The 15,885-nt window shown below is 45.5% G+C and overlaps 1 protein-coding gene across 1 annotated transcript in view; it reads left to right on the forward strand.

Annotated features, from left to right (window-relative positions):
* The first annotated feature begins 6,830 nt into the window (after positions 1-6,830).
* Positions 6,831-15,885, forward strand: part of MOGAT2 (monoacylglycerol O-acyltransferase 2) — a 22,724-nt gene continuing 13,669 nt past the window's right edge. The window contains exons 1-2 of the mRNA XM_070944080.1: positions 6,831-6,924; positions 9,139-9,317. Coding sequence (XP_070800181.1) covers positions 6,831-6,924; positions 9,139-9,317 — 273 coding nt within the window. The remainder of the gene's footprint in view (positions 6,925-9,138; positions 9,318-15,885) is intronic.

Genomic DNA, 15,885 nt, shown 5'->3' on the forward strand with positions numbered 1-15,885 from the left:
AGGCTGATATTGTAAACCATTTAGAGAGGAAGGAAGGAAGGAAGGAAGGAAGGAAGGAAGGAAGGAAGGAAGGAAGGAAGGAAGGAAGGAAGGAAGGAAGGGAGCCATGGTGGTGCAGTGGTTAGAATGTAGTATTGCAAGCTAATTCAGCTCACTGCCAACAGTTCGATCCTGAACTGGCTCAAGGTTGATTCAGCCTTCCATCCTTCCGAGGTCGGTAAAATGAGGACCCAGACTGTTGGGGGCAAGAGGCTGACTCTGTAAACCGCTTAGAGAGGGCTGTAAAAGCACTGTGAAGCAGTATATAAGTCTATTGGGAGGGAAGGCAGGCAGGCAGGGAGGCAAGAAGGAAGGAAGGAAGGAAGGATAGAAGGAAGGAAGGAAGGAAGGAAGGAAGGAAGGAAGGAAGGAAGGAAGGAAGGAAGGAAGTTGAGTGAGAAGAAGAGGGAGGGAGGGAAGGAAGGAAGGCTGGCTGGATGGATGGATCCATGGTTGCTCAGTGGTTAGAATGCAGCACTGCAGATTGACTCTGCCCACAGCCAGCAGTTTGATCCTGACCAGCTCAAGGTTGACTCAGCCTTCCTGAGGTTGGTAAAATGAGGACCCAGATTTTTGGGGACAAGAGGCTGACTCTCAACCGCTTAGAGAGGGCTGTAAAGCAGTGTGAAGTGGTATATAAGTCTATTGGGAAGGAAGGAAGGAAGGAAAGAAGGAAGGAAGGAAGGAAGGAAGGAAGGGAGGGAGGGAGGGAGGGAGGGAGGGAGGGAGGGAGGGAGGGAGGGAGGGGGCTGTGTTGTCACAGTGTTTAGAATGCAGAATTGCTGACAAACTCTGCCCACAGCCAAGAGTTCGAATTTCACCAGGCCCAAGGTTGATTCAGCCTTCCATCCTTCCGAGGTCTGTAAAATGAGGACCCAGATTGTTGGGGGAAAAGAGGCTGAGTCTGTAAACTGCTTAGAGAGGGCTGGAAAGCACTGTGAAGCGGTATATAAATCCATTGGGATTTCGTTACATTCTTGCATTACATTCTTGATTAAATTATCTTTCCATCGATATATAATATTACGGTACTCCTTCAAAAAAAAATCGTGTTTTTAGCTAGTTTTACAAAATACACTTTTCCCAAAAAGGTTTCCACAATTTGGGCCACTACTTGTAAATCAAGGACTATTTGTATCTCATTACATGGAAGAGGGTGTTTTATGGAAGAAATGAGTTTTGGTTTCTGGATTTCCCGCTGTTGTGCCTTTGGCTCCTCCGTTACTTTGGGGTGGGGTGGGGGCCTCTCCCTCCCACCTAGCCTGGCTAGGTGGCTCAGTGGCTAAGACGCTGAGCTTGTCGATCAAAAAGGTCGGCAGTTTGGCAGTTCAAATCCCTTGTATAATTCTCCTGCGTGAGCAGGGGGTTGGACTAGATGATCTCCAAGGTCCCTTCCAACTGTATTCCTGTTACCACGTTTAGCTCTTTCTTCCAATCTGTAAAAATCAGCCTGTTGCCCAAGGAATGTCAGTCACATTAATCAACCTTCAGACTTTGTGATGTGAGCACAATCGGCTTCTTATCCGATCACACAAGAGTTAGAAGTTGACCGCAATCATTGTTCTCCATCAAAGAAGGAGGTTATAAACTAGCTAATCTGTACATTAGTGCAATTTACACGCTGGAGTAAGAGTATTAGTTCCTTATCTGGCGATGTCCTTGTGGTGGGAAGCTGTCCTACGGATGGCGCGTGGAGAAGGGAAGGTTGATTAATTGTTTCTCGCCGTCTGGAAATTTCTCCTTGGTTCTAGATTGCTTTTCTCTCCTGGATGAGTTTCCACCCGTTGCTTCTTGTCCTGCCTTCAGGTGCTTTGGAGAATAGGTGGACCTCCTCTTCTTTGTGGCAGCCCCTCAAATATTGGAAGACTGCTATCATGTTTTAGCCTCTAGCCTCCTAATCATCTTTGTTGCTCTTCTCTGCACTCTTTCTAGAGTCTCCACATCTGGTGATGTCCTTGTGGTGGGAAGCTGTCCTACGGATGGTGCGTGGAGAAGGGAAGGTTGATTAATTGTTCTCGCCATCTGGAAATTTCTCCTTAGTTTTCTCCTTGATAATTGTCCCAAAGGTCCTTTTTTCAAGAGGCAACTGGACTTTCTTATTTTTATTTTTTTTTTTGAAGACATTTCGCTTCTCCTCAGGGGTGAAATCCAGCAGGTTCTGACAGGTTCTGGAAAACCAGTAGCAGAAATTTTTAATAGTTCGGAGAACCGGCAAATACTATCTCTGGCTGGCCCCAGGAGTGGGGAGGGAATGGGGATTTTGCAGTATCCTTCCCCCAGGAGTGGGGTGGGAATGGGGATTTTGCATGCCCACGGAACTGGTAGTAAAAAAAATTGAATTCTACCACTGCTTCTCATCCAAGAAGCTTCTTCAGCTCTGACTGGATGGTGGAGGTTGGAAGGATTTATATTCCTTGCATTGAATTTCCATCCTTCCATTCCCTACCATCCAGTCGGAGCTGAAGAAGCTTCTTGGAAGAGAAGCGAAATGTCTTCAAAGAAAAAACCAGAAAGCTTCTTGAAAAAGCACCTTTGAGATGATTATCAAGGAGAGAGTCAACCTAGAACTAAGGAGAAATTTCCCCGGTGAGAACAATTAATCAACCTTCCCTTCTCCGTGCACCATCCGTAGGATAGCTTCCCACCACAAGGACATCACCAGATGTTGAGACTCTAGAAAGAGTGCAGAGAAGAGCAACAAAGAGGATTAGGGGACTGGAGGCTAAAACGTATGAAGAACAGTTGCAGGAACTGCATATGTCTAGTTTAATGAAGAGAAGGACTAGGGGAGACATGATAGCAGTCTTCCAATATTTCAGGGGTTGCCCCAAAGAAGAGGGAGTCAACCTAGTCTCCAAAGCACCTGAGGGTAGGAGAAGAAGCAATGGGTGGAAACTAATCAAGGAGAGAAGCAACTTAGAACTAAGGAGAAATTTCCTGACAGTTAGAACAATTAACCAGTGGAACAACTCGCCTCCAGAAGTTGTGAATGCTCCAACACTGGAAGTTTTTAAAAAGATATTGGATAACCATTTGTCTGAAGTGATCTGAAACTTCACAGTGGAGTGAAGATTTACTAGCTGTTAGTTCGTCCCTCCAGTGTCTTTTTCCAAGGGGTGCAAGGGACAGAGGCTGGGTGATCCCACAGCTCAGTATGCACCCCATTCTCCTCTTGCTTTTACAGTACAGGTAGTACTCGACTTACGACCCCAATTGTGCCCAAAAAATTCTGTTGCTAAATGAGATAGTTATTAAGTCAGTTTTGCCTCATCACGTGACCCCGGGACACCGTAAGTGGCATCTTGGTGGCGCAGTGGACTAAAGCACTGTTAAGTAACACCAGCTGCCTGCAAGTTCAAATCTCACCAGGCTCAAGGTTGACTCAGTCTTCCATCCTTCCGAGGTAGGTAAAATGAGGACCCGGATTGTGGGGGCAATAAGCTGACTTTGTATAAAAAAGAACACCGCTTAGGGGGGGCCGAAATCCCTACTAAGCAGGTATATACAAAAGTATGAAGGCTATTGCTTAACACATTGTAAGCCGCCCTGAGTCTCCGGAGAAGGGCGGCCTATAAATTGAACCAATAAATAAATAAATAAATAGCCAATGACCAAGCGCCCAAATTTTGATCACGTGACTAGTGTTAAGTGCGAAAAATGGTCATAAGTCCCCCCCTTTTTTTTTAGTGCTGTGGTAACTTTGGTCACTAAACGAATGATGGTAAGTCAAGGACCACTCCTATTTATTTTTGTAAGAATAACTTCTTAAAAAATGATTTCGGAGAATTTTCTTCTGAAAGGTTTTTCAAAGAAGAAAATAAATATGCCAAAGGTTTCATTTGTGTGTGTGTGTGTGTTTTTCTTTAGTTATGTCTAAGCGTTGGTTGGGTGTGCTAATGCCCTGCCTCTCCTTGCACAATTCTGTTTATGGCCGTCTGCAGAATGGAAGGTGTGGCCTCTCACACAACACCTCTGAATTCCTCGAAATGGAGAAACCGGACAACCCGTTTAAATTTCCTTGTGTGACCAGTTTCCCTGCGGGTGTACATGGCTGTTTCCAACATTGAGCATAGGCAATCCTGGCAGCGGTTAATATGTGTAGTACTGAATATTTTGTGCCCTTCACATATTTTTTTTTTTTTTTAAGATCCCCAATAGGAAGAATTCCGGTTCTAAGTCTAATTGTTCATTAGTAATTTCCTGTAGCCAATCTTTAATTTTTAGCCAATATTTTCGAGCCTCAGGACAGGACCACCACATATGGTAGTATGTTCCCTCTTTCTTTTTACATTTCCAACATATGGGGCTCGTTTTAGGGTACATTTTCGCTAATCTCGAAGGGGATAAGTGCCACCTGTAGAACATTTTATATGTGTTTTCTTTATATGCTGCTGATTTTGTTAGTTTACGGTTTCTGAATTGCGCAGAAATGGACAAATTAACGCTGAGTTTAAAAGATAAAGAGACGTCGATATTTTACAATGTGTGTGGACAGTGGTATAACTGGATAGAACGGAGATAGATTGAAGATAGATAGTTATTAAGAACAAGTAATATATAAAATAAGAATGTAAATACGCACAATTTAATTTTTGTAAATAATGCACGAATTATTGTCACAAGAAAAACACCACAATTACTGTAGATGCTGTTGAATGAAATAATTTTTTATGTTTTTAATGTAATAAAAGTTTAATAAAGTGTTTATAAAAAAAAAAATTCCTTGTGGCTGAAAGCTACTCTTGGTGAAAACTCAGCTTCAAGATTTCTGCTGTTCCCATAATAAGGCAGGCTCTAAAATGAGCATTCAAATGTTTTAAATATTTTGAGGATTCTGACAATACGGTGGAAAGAAGCATTAGAAAAATGGAGAGCTGGCCCAACAGAAGACTCTAACCCAGAAGCCGTTCCTTAAATGTGCTTCCGGTGACGTATCCCCACAGGGTATAAGAGTTTGGTTTCGTAGTTAAGGCGCTGGGCTAGAAATCGAGAGACAGTGAGTTCTAGTTCTGCCTTACGCATGGAAGTTGGCCGGGAAACTTTTAGCCAATCTCCAGGAGACGGTGAGTTCTAGTTCTGCCTTAGGTGTGGAAGTTGGCTGCGTGACTTTGGGCCAATCACCAGGAGACAGTGAGTTCTAGTCCTCCCTTAGGTGTGAAAGGTAGCTGGGTGACTTTGGGCCCATCACCAGGAGATGGTGAGTTCTAGTCCTGCCTTAGGTATGAAAGCTGGCTGGTGACTGGGCAATCACCAGGAGACAATGAATTCTAGTCCTCCCTTAGGTGTGAAAGCTGGCTGATGACTTTGAGCCAATCACAAGGAGACAGTGAATTCTAGTCCTTCCTTAGGTGTGAAAGCTGGCTGGATAACTTTGGGCCAATCGCCAGGAGACGGTGAGTTCTAGTCCTGCCTTAGGTGTGAAAGCTAGCTGGGTGACTTTGGGTCAATCATCAGGAGACAGTGAATTCTAGTCCTGTCTGAGGAGGTGTAAGACCCAGTTGGGAGACTTAGAGCCAGTCCCTCTGTCTCTCAGCATATCCCACCTCACAGGGTTGTTGTGGGGAAAAAGAGGAAGGAATATTATGCAATTTGCCACCTTGTATTACCTATAAAGTAATAGCCGGATTAAAAAACTCTAATCAATCAATCAATGGGAGTGTAGAGTGCTCTCCAGATGCTCCCTGGATGTCTCTGCGAAGAGGAGAAGGTGCACCAGAAGGCAGAGCTGTCCTTGGTGAAAAAAATGGTCAATGGTGAAAAAAGGAAGGTTCTACATTTAGGCAAGGAAAACCAAATGCACATGTACAGTATATGTGGTACTTCGCTCAATAGTAGTAACTGTGAGAGGGATCTTGGAGTCCTAGTGGACAACCATTTAGATAGGAGCCAGCCGTGTGCGGCAGCTGCCAAAAAAGCCAACACAGTTCTAGGCTGCATCAACAGAGAGATAGAATCAAGATCACGTGAAATGTTAATACCAATTTATAAGGCCACACTTGGAATCCTGCATCCAATTTTGGACGCCATTTTGTAAAAAAGATGTGGAGACTCTAGAAAGAGTGCAGAGAAGAGCAACAAAGTGGATGAGGGGACTGGAGGCTAAATCATACGAAGAACGGTTGCAGGAACTGGGTATGTCTAGTTTAATGAAAAGAAGGACTAGGGGAGACATGATAACAGTCTTCCAGTATCTGAGGGGCTGCCCCAAAGAAGAGGAAGGCAAGCTCTTCTCCAAAGCACCTGAGGGCAGGACAAGAAACAACAGGTGGAAACGAATCAAGGAGAGAAGCAACTTAGAACTAAGGAGAAATTTCCTGACAGTGAGAACAATTAATCCGTGGAACAACTTGCCTCCAGAAGTTGTGAATGCTCCAACACTGGAAGTTTTTAAGAAGATGTTGGATAACCATTTGTCTGAAGTGGGGTAGGGTTTCCTGCCTAAGCAGGGGGTTGGACTAGAAGACCTCCAAGGTCCCTTCCAACTCGGTTATTCTTAAAACCTTTCCAACGTCTCTTGAACATTTCTGCTGCTTTTGGGCGAGGTTCCTCCGTCCGCAGAGAAGCCAGACTTTAACACCTAACTTTAACACACTTCACTGGTCAAGTGTGCCAAGAGGGGCTGGGTTTCCTCCAGATTTCCACATTAATTACCCTAATTGCACCCAGCGCTGTGTTCCTCCTGGACGGGCAGAGGTCACAGACTTTGCCTGTTCCTCCTGCAACGGAGGGCGCAGTGCCGGATCGGTTCCTTCGGCCTGCAGACGGTGTGGGCACGGGGCTCGGCTGCGAGGATGAAGGTTGAATTCGCTCCTCGCCACCTCCCGCTGGAGAGAAGGCTCCAAACGGCATCCGTGCTTCAATGGGTCTTCAGTTTTTTGTGCCTGGGTAAAACAAAAAAAAAAAAATTATTTTTAATATTAATTTTAATTCAGGGGACGTTTTTTAAGAATCTGGAGGCTGGGGGGTGGAGGATGGGAGGGGGCTGCTTTTTAAGGAGTTGCCAGAAAATCTCCACCAGTGCCTGCATTGCTCATCAAAATCGAAGGGTGCATTTTGCAAAAATAAGACACTGAGATGGACAGGCATCTGTTTTTGGAAGCTTGTTATAGGGTAGCGATCGGCCATTCTTGTCTGGACAGGTAGTCCTCAACTTACAACGATTCATTTAGCAGCCGAAGTTTCAACAGCACTGAAAACAGTGACCTTATCGCCGTTATTCACGCTTATGACGGTTGCAGCATTCCCGTGGTGAGGTGATCAGAATTTGGCAACCGCTTCATATTTATGACGGTTGTGTTGCAGTGTCCCGGGGGGGTGGGGGTGGGGGTGGGGGTGGGGTGGGGGTCACGTGATCCCCCTTTGCGATCTCCTGACAAGCAAAGTCGATGGGGAAAGCCCGATTCGCTTAACAACCGGGTTGTGGACTTAACAACGGCAGTGGCTCGCTTGCGGCGAGAAAGGTGTAAAATAGGGCGAAACTCACTTCACCGTTCAAAGTTACAACGGTACTGAAAAAAAGGCAGCTTTGGTTGCCATGATGTTAAAAAAGATGTGGAGACTCTAGAAAGAGTGCAGAGAAAAGCAACAAAGAGGATTAGGGGACTGGAGGCTAATATATATATATATATATATTCTCTTTTCGTAGGTCTTTATGTGTATTTTTCTCTCAGCCAGGTTTTTCCTACGTAAATTAAGATCTTTATACAGCCAGAGTTCAGTGAAATCTCATTCACTAGTTTCTAGGCTTTATCAGACAACAAACCAGCATTTTGCTGTCTGTTGTGAGACTTAAGGGAGACTAAGATAGATCTATTTCTGACTAGTTTGTCTTCTTCAGTTAGCCATACCCTCATCTCATGTCTCCTCCCTGTAAAGGTCAAATATTTATTTTATTCTCTTTCCGTAGGTCTTTATGTGTATTTTTCTCTCAGCCAGGTTTTTCCTACGTTTTTCCACTAGAAACTAGTGAATGAGATTTCACTGAACTATGGCTGTATAAAGATCTTGATTTACGTAGGAAAAACCTGGCTGAGAGAAATATATATATATATGTTTTCTGAGGTTTTCGCGGGTATTTGTATGTAGGTCTTTGGTTATTCGGGTTTTCTCCCGCGTAAAATTGGAAGTGTCTTGGTGACGTTTCAACGAAGTCTCATTCGTCATCTTCAGGCTGGTGTTTTCGGCTTCGTGCTTCTAAGAGCAATGTGAAATCGCAGCTGTTTCTTCCTTTTAACTGCTAGTGGGGGTGTGAACTGATTGGGTGGGAGCTTGGCTGTGTTCTGATTGGGTGGAGGTGTGTTCTGATTGGTTGGGGGTTTGGCTGTGCTCTGATTGGATGGGGGGTTGGCTGTGCTCTGATTGGATGGGGGTGTGTTCTGTTTAGGTGGGGGCTTGTTTGTGCTTGTGTTGGTCTGAGTTGCAGGGGGATTTGAGCTGGTGAGCTGCATTGCTGTTGTTTAGCTTCGCGTTCGTGGTCGTGCCACATCTTCATGGTGGGTGTCAGTTTGCTTCATGTATGGGTTGAAGGGATTTAAAGTGGCTAATGATGCAGCTGTGGTCTGGCTTCTGGTTTGTGGTCGTGCTTCATCGGTGTGGGTTTGCTTTTTGCGTGGATGTGTGGTGGTGACATCCTGTGTGGTTTTCGTGAGTGTGGGTCTGGTATATATAGGGTCCCCTATATATATATATATATATATAGGGGTGACATGATAGTATATTCCAATTTCTAAGGGATCACCACAAAGAAGGGGGGCGCAACCTATTCTCCAAAGCACCTGAGGGCAGGACAAGAAGCAATGGGTGGAAACTAATCCAGGAGAGAAGCAACCTAGAACTAAGGAGAAATTTCCTGACAGTGAGAACAATTAACCAGTGGAACAACTTGCCACCAGAAGTTGTGGGTGCTCCAACTTAATAAGAGATTGGGCAACCATTCATCTGAAAGGGTATAGATCTCCTGCTTGAGCAGGGGGTTGGACTAGAAGACCTCCAAGGTCCCTTCCGACTCTGCTATTCTTTTATTCCTGATTAGGGAATGAAACAGGTTAAGATGGTTTTGTTTTGTGGGATCCCTAACCATCCTCCATTTTTTTCCTCCAGCTCAGTGCTGCATTGCCCTCTTCATCCTCCTCCTCTTCACTCGCTTCTGGCTGATCAGTGCCCTCTACGCTGCCTGGTGGGCTTTCGACTGGGACACCCCGAGCAAAGGTGGGCGGAGATTCTGCTGCGTCCGGAATTCCATCCTCTGGCGATACATGAAAGATTATTTCCCCATGACGGTACGTGTCCCCCTACTGGCGAGGAGTATAATGGCATGTGAGAAAGACCTTGGGAGACGGAGGTCAAGAGATGCTGTGTGATGACCCCGGGCACGGCACAGAGATAACACAAACAGCTGGCAGTTCAAACCGGTCCTTTATTGTTACAAATTTCCCCAAATGCTCCCACGTTTCTGGCCAGTCCCAGAGCAAAGTGATGTCAAACCCCCACACACACCTCAAGCAGCCCCTGGCTGCAAATAGTCCAGCCCAGTGCTGTGTACACCAAGGCTGCACAGCAATAAATCCAGCAGAGCAAAGCAAGGAGTTCAAGAAGCAAAGTAATTAGTAATTGGTAAATTAGTAATTGGTAATTACCAAATTACCAAAGTAATTGGTAATTAGTTCAGAAAGCCAGAAAGAATGCAAGGACTCTTGGGAAGTTCAAACGTCGGCACTCAACACTTCAGGAACTCAGCGTTTGTTCCTGACAAATGCCCTTTCCCACAGCGTCTCCTTAAGTCTCATTCTCCAGGTGTGCCTTGTGAAAATGGGCGGGGCATTCTCCTTTTGAGTAGTCGGCTCAGTCTGCACTGTTCTCGCCTTCTCTCCACTCTCCGTGCTCTCAGATCAGGAGGAGACGGTCCTTGCTCCTCACATCTTCATCTTGCCCCTGTTCCTCCTTGTCTACAAGCTGTCCTAATCCTGAAAGGCCCTGGCCTGACTGGCCATGCCCTTCCCCATTTTTCTACGCCCCCTCAATCTCTGTTGGCTCAGGTTCCAGCTCATCTCCCCCCCTCCCCCCCGTAGATTCAGGCTCCAATGGGGGTATGACATGGAACAGTCAGTTAGGAAACAGTCAGATAAGAGACAGCATAGCCTCCAGCTGCACAATGGGTGGAGAGAGAGGTTGTAATTCAGATGACAGGAGATTTTCACAGGTAGTCCTCATTTAGTGAATGTTGGAGCAAAAGTAAGAACTGAAATCCATTTCACCATTACATTTGAAAAATGTCCACAGGCGGCCTTCGACTTATAACAATTTGTTTAGTGACGTTTTGAAGTTACAACAGCAACAGAAAAAAGCGACTTACGACTAGTTTTTCACACTTACGACCATGACTGCAACTCTGTGGTCATCTGATCAAAATTTGGATGACTCATATTTATGATGGTTGCAGTGTCGTGATCCCCTTTGGTGACCTTCTGACAAACAAAGTCAACTGGGGGGGCAGATTCACTTAACGACCTTGTGACTAACTGAACAACTGCAGTGATTCACTTAACAACGTTGGCAAGAAAGGTTGTAAAAGCGGGCAAAACCTCCCTGAACAATGTCTTGCTTAAGCAGTGGAAATTTTGAGGTCAACTCCGGTCGTAAGTCGAGGACTGCCTGTATCATAATTTCATGATTTCCCTTGTTCCATGCAAACAGTCCAAAGAGGGTTTCCAATTAGCGTTAAAATTTCAGTTAGTCCTCGGGTTTATTGAATGTCGAAATAAGATGGGCAATTTAACGGCAAAAAAAAAGGCATCCGATAATGTGCGCTAATGATAGCTTCATTAATCGAGGGATTTTATGCAAAAAGGATGTGCCACAGGAGGGAAAAACAAAGAGTGAATTGATTGAGGTTGAGGGACAAGCGGTAGGAAAATCTGTGATCTATTAGATCATTGTTTCATAGAGATTCCCTCCTCAGATGTCTTCAACAACGGTAGATGTCTCTGGAGATTCTCGGTCATCTGTGGTTGTCCCAAAGGTGCTTTTTCAAGAGGCAACTGGACTTTCTGTTTTTTTTTTTTAAGACGCTTTTCTTCTCATCCAAGAAGCTTCTTCAGCTTGACTGGATGGTGGGGAACAGAAGGATTTATATTCCTTGCAGACAAGACAGCTGGTCATTTGCATCCTTTTAGAGAGTCGTTGAGGCCATTTGGAGGTTTGTCTGTGTCCTCAGGGTCGCCTGAATAGTAGGGTCCCCTCAACAACCTCAACAAAAATTCCTGCAGCCAAGAAGGCTCCACACCCATTTGCACCACTCAGGTGACCCACAAACAAACCTCCAAGTGGCCTCAACAGCCCTCTAGAAGGATGCAAATGACCAACTGTCTGCAAGGAGTATCAATCCTTCCATTCTTCACCATCCCATCAGAACTGAAGAAGCTTCTTGGATGAGAAGCGAAATGTCTTCAAAAGAAAAACCAGAAAGTCCAGCTGTCCCTCGGAAAAAAGGGCATCTTTGGGACCACCGTGATAGAGTTTCTCACGTACTTGAAAAGATCTGAAACTTAATCCTCAATTTACGACCGTAACCGAGCCCAACATTTATGGCTGATTCCGGATCTCCGCACTTTCCGTAAGGCCCTGAAGGCGTTTTTATTTCAGCAAGCCAGCCTGGCCTGAATAGGTTTTATGGGTTAGTTTTTAATTGTATAGCTAGGGGTTTTAAATTGGGAGGCCAATTAATTTAATTTATTTTTAATTATCTTAACTTTTATATTGTATGTTATCTTAATTCTCGGCTGTTCATTGCCCTGAGTCCCTTCGGGGAGAAGGGCGGGATATAAATTCAATAAATAAAATAAATAAATAAATAAATAAATAATAAATGTTGCTAAGTGAGAAATTTATTAAGTGAATTCCCCCCTCCCCTTTTCACCATTTTTCTTGCCACATTTGTTAAGTGAAACACTGCAGTTGTTAAGTTAGTATCGGGCTTCCCCGTTGTGAATTGGGCTTCCCCGTTGTGAGAAGGTTGCAAAATCACTGGTTTGGTGATGTCATATCATCACCGCTACTGGCTCGGCCGAACCGGACCGAACCGGGAGGAACCCACCACTGGACCAGAGGAATGCTTTAATGGTTGTCAGTGTGAAAAAGGGTTGAAAATGAACTGTTGTAAGTCGAGGACTTCCTGTATATTAGATGTAGCAGGTGCATAAAATTCTTTTCCATGCAAAGTAACAGAGTCCTTAAATCCATGCCCGACGGATAAGATAATGGGTCTCTAAATAGACTAAACTCTAACCATAAACAAACCACTTTGATTGATACCAGCTCTGACCTCATTTAGCTTTTCAGTACAGACAAAGCAGCCAGGTGCTGCCCTCTGGTGTCAATGAATGAAAAAGCAGAAAGCTGGAGTCTGGATGCCATTTTTCAGACCAGAAAATTGTAAAAAAAAAATTAAAAAATTACAATTTTTTACAAACGTTTACAAAAATTGTAAAAATTGCAAAAAAAACCCCAACAAAACAGGAACAGCAACAACTGCAAGGCAGTTGTGAAGAGTCACAACTAATTTGGAGGCACAATTCAATAAAGGGGAAAATTATACTTCTGAAACTTTTCACCGTTGGAGACAATAAATGTTTGATTTCGCATGCTTGCAATACAGGTAGCCCTCAGCTTACAAACAGTTCGTTTAGTGACCATTTGAAGTTACAATGGCACTGAAAAAAGGGACTTATGACCGTGTTTCACACTTACGACTGTTGTAGTCACAAGATCCAAATTCAGCCGCTTGGCAACTGGCTCATATTTATGACGGTTGCAGTGTTCCCCGGAGTCATGTGATTCCCCTTTTGCATCCTTCTGACAAGCAAAGTCAGTGTGACTAACTTAACAACTGGAGTGTTTCATTTAACAACTGTGGCAAGCAAGGCTGTAAAATGGAGCAAAACTTACTTAACAACTGTCTCGCTTAGCAATGGACATTTTGGGCTCAATTGTGGTCGTACGTTGAGGACTACCTGTAGAAAGTACGCTAGAGCAGGACGTGAGCTGTTGTTTCAATAGTCCCTTGTCCACTGGGCACCATCTAACTGTTAGAACAATTAATCGGTGGAACAACTTGCCACCAGAAGTTGCAAATGCTCCAACACTGGAAGTTTTTAAGAAGAGATTGGATAACCATTTGTCTGAAATGGTATATAGCCATGATGGTGAACCTATGGCATGCGTGCCACAGGTGGCACACAGAAACCGCTCTGCAGGCACGCCAGCCTTTGCCCCAGCCCAGCTCCACCGGGCATGTGTGCGTGCCTCCCGCCGACAAGCTGGTTTTTGGGTCTCTGCCACGCATAGGCGAGGGGGGGGCGCATGCACAGGGGGCACTCGCATTGCATTTTGGGGGGTTGCATGTGCGCGCCATCCTCCGCACACCATTTTTTTTTTATTTTAAATTTGATTTATATGCCGCCCTTCTCCGGAGACTCAGGGCGGCTTACAATGCGTTAAGCAAAAGCCTTCATATTTTTGTATATTTATACAAAGTCAGCTTATTGCCCCCACAAACTGGGTCCTCATTTCACCTACCTTAGAAAGGATGGAAGGCTGAGTCAACCTTGAGCCTGGCGAGATTCGAACCTGCAGTAATTGCAGGCAGCTGTGTTAATAACAGGGTGCATAACCACTGTACTATCAAAGCCCTGGAAGGCCTCCTGCACCATCCTGGAACCCAAAGCAGGGCACAGGGGTGCCCCCGTGCCCCATTTTATTTTATTTTATTTATTTTAATTTATTTTAATTAGATTTGTATGCCGCCCTATCTCCATAGGACTCAGGGCGGCTCACAACAATTAAGATAAACAATCTCAATCCAAGTAAGAAACATGTTAAAATACATATTAAACACCTATTAAAATACATTAAAAATCAAAGCCCCATCAGTCCAGGCTGGGCAATTTAAACAGCCATGTTTTTAGTTCGCGGCGGAAAGTGCAAAGGCCATTTTGGCTTCCAGGTTAGTGCAGGAAGCTTTCCAGGCCCAAAACGGGGCACGGGGAGGTGTGTCTCATGCCAGCAGAGAGGCTACGGCAGCAGGCCATTCGCATGGGCAAAGAGGCTGCGGTGGCAGGCCGTTACCACTGGCAACGAGGCTGTGGCGGTAGGCTGTTGGTGCTGGCAAAGAGCCTGCAGGTGCAGGCCGTTCACGCTGGCAAAGAGGCAGTGGCGGAGTTCTGCCCAGCTGCGCCAACAAGGACCGGAAGTAGCTGTCCGGCGTGTTTTGGCTTCCAGGTTGGTGCAGGAGGCTTTCCAGGCCCAAAATGCGGTGCGGGGGTGCCGCATGAGGGTCCCCATGCCCCATTTTGGCCCTGGAAAGCCTCCTGCGCCAACCTGGAAGCCAAAACGGGGCACGGGGGGGCATGGCACATGCACGGGGCGGGACTGGGGCACATGCGCGGGGATGCGTGCCCATTCATGGGGGCAGGGCGCATGTGGGGGGTGCTCGCATTGCATTTTAGGAGTTCGGGCACGCACACGTGCATTCGTGCGCACACGTGCGTGCTTTGTGCACTTGGCATCAAAGCAAGGGGGGGGGGGGGTTGGACTAGATCCCTTCCAACTCTGTTTATTCTATTCTATTCTTCTTCTCTCAGCTCGTATGGGATTTTTTTTTATTTCCTCGGCCCTCCAAAACTGCTGTGGGAATAATATACCAAGTTAGGATAACCGCAAACGTTGCGTAATCCCGATCAGAGTACCGTGTGCTTCCTTCTCTTTTAAAGAGGAGAGGAGGAATTGGAGAGCGGGGGATAAACTGACGCGAGTAGCTGAATTGTGGTTTTTCTACTTTGGCAATCGAATCTAGAACGTGGCATCTTCCTGTCAACTTTACCCAGGTTGTTCCCACTTGAACGGGTTCAAAAGCCTCTTGGCGGTTGTGGGAAAGAGGTCTAAAGAGGGCTTTTTTTTTAAAAAAAGAGAGATCGCTGAGGAGGTCTTTTTCTCATGAAATTGTCTTTCTTTGATATGGTTCTTTGGCTTACGGCCAAACAGGTGTTGTGGGCTTTTGAAATGCAAGACAAAGGTTTGTTTTTGGCCTGCGATTTAAGGAGGAAGGTTGTACACATCACAAAAAAAAACAAAACCCACTATTCTTTTTTTCCCCCAAACTATCTTAACCTTTCCAAAATCAAGACCTTGATGTCAATACTTCAAAGCCTGAATTAACGTAACTTGCATTTGGGGTTGGCCTAAAAGGTTGCACAAAGCGGGCTGAGTTCGCACAACCCCCCCAAAAAAAAACTACTAGCCCAGATTAAAAAGGTAAATGTTCCCTTCGCATGTACGTGCTAGTTGTTCCTGACTCTAGGGGGCAGTGCAGGGGTGAAATCCAGCACGTTCTGACAGGTTCTGGAGAACCGGTAGCGGAAATTTTGAGTAGTTTGAAGAACCGGCAAATATCACCTCTGGCTGGCCCCAGAGTGGGGTGGGAATGGAGATTTTGTAGTATCCTTCCCCTGCCACGCTCACCAAGCCACACCCAGCAAGCCACACCACGCCCATCAAGCCACGCTCACAGAACTGGTAGTAAAAAAAATTGAATTTCACCACTGGGGCAGTGCTCATCTCCGTTTCAAAGCCGAAGAGCCAGTGCTATCCGAAGACGTCTCCGTGGTCATGTGGCTGGCAAAACTAAATGCCAAAGGCACATGGAACGCTGCGACCTTCCCACCAAAGGTGGTCCCTGTTTTTCTACTTGCATTTTTTTATGTGCTTTCGAACTGCTAGGTTGGCAGAAGATGGGATAAGTAACAGGAGCTCACCTTGTTACGCGGCACTAGGGATTCGAACCGCTGAACTGCC

This window comes from Pituophis catenifer, unplaced genomic scaffold (genome assembly GCF_029215685.1).
Source record: "Pituophis catenifer annectens isolate HBS135680 unplaced genomic scaffold, rPitCat1.0.hap2 SCAF_4, whole genome shotgun sequence".
NCBI classification, from domain to species: domain Eukaryota; kingdom Metazoa; phylum Chordata; class Lepidosauria; order Squamata; family Colubridae; genus Pituophis; species Pituophis catenifer.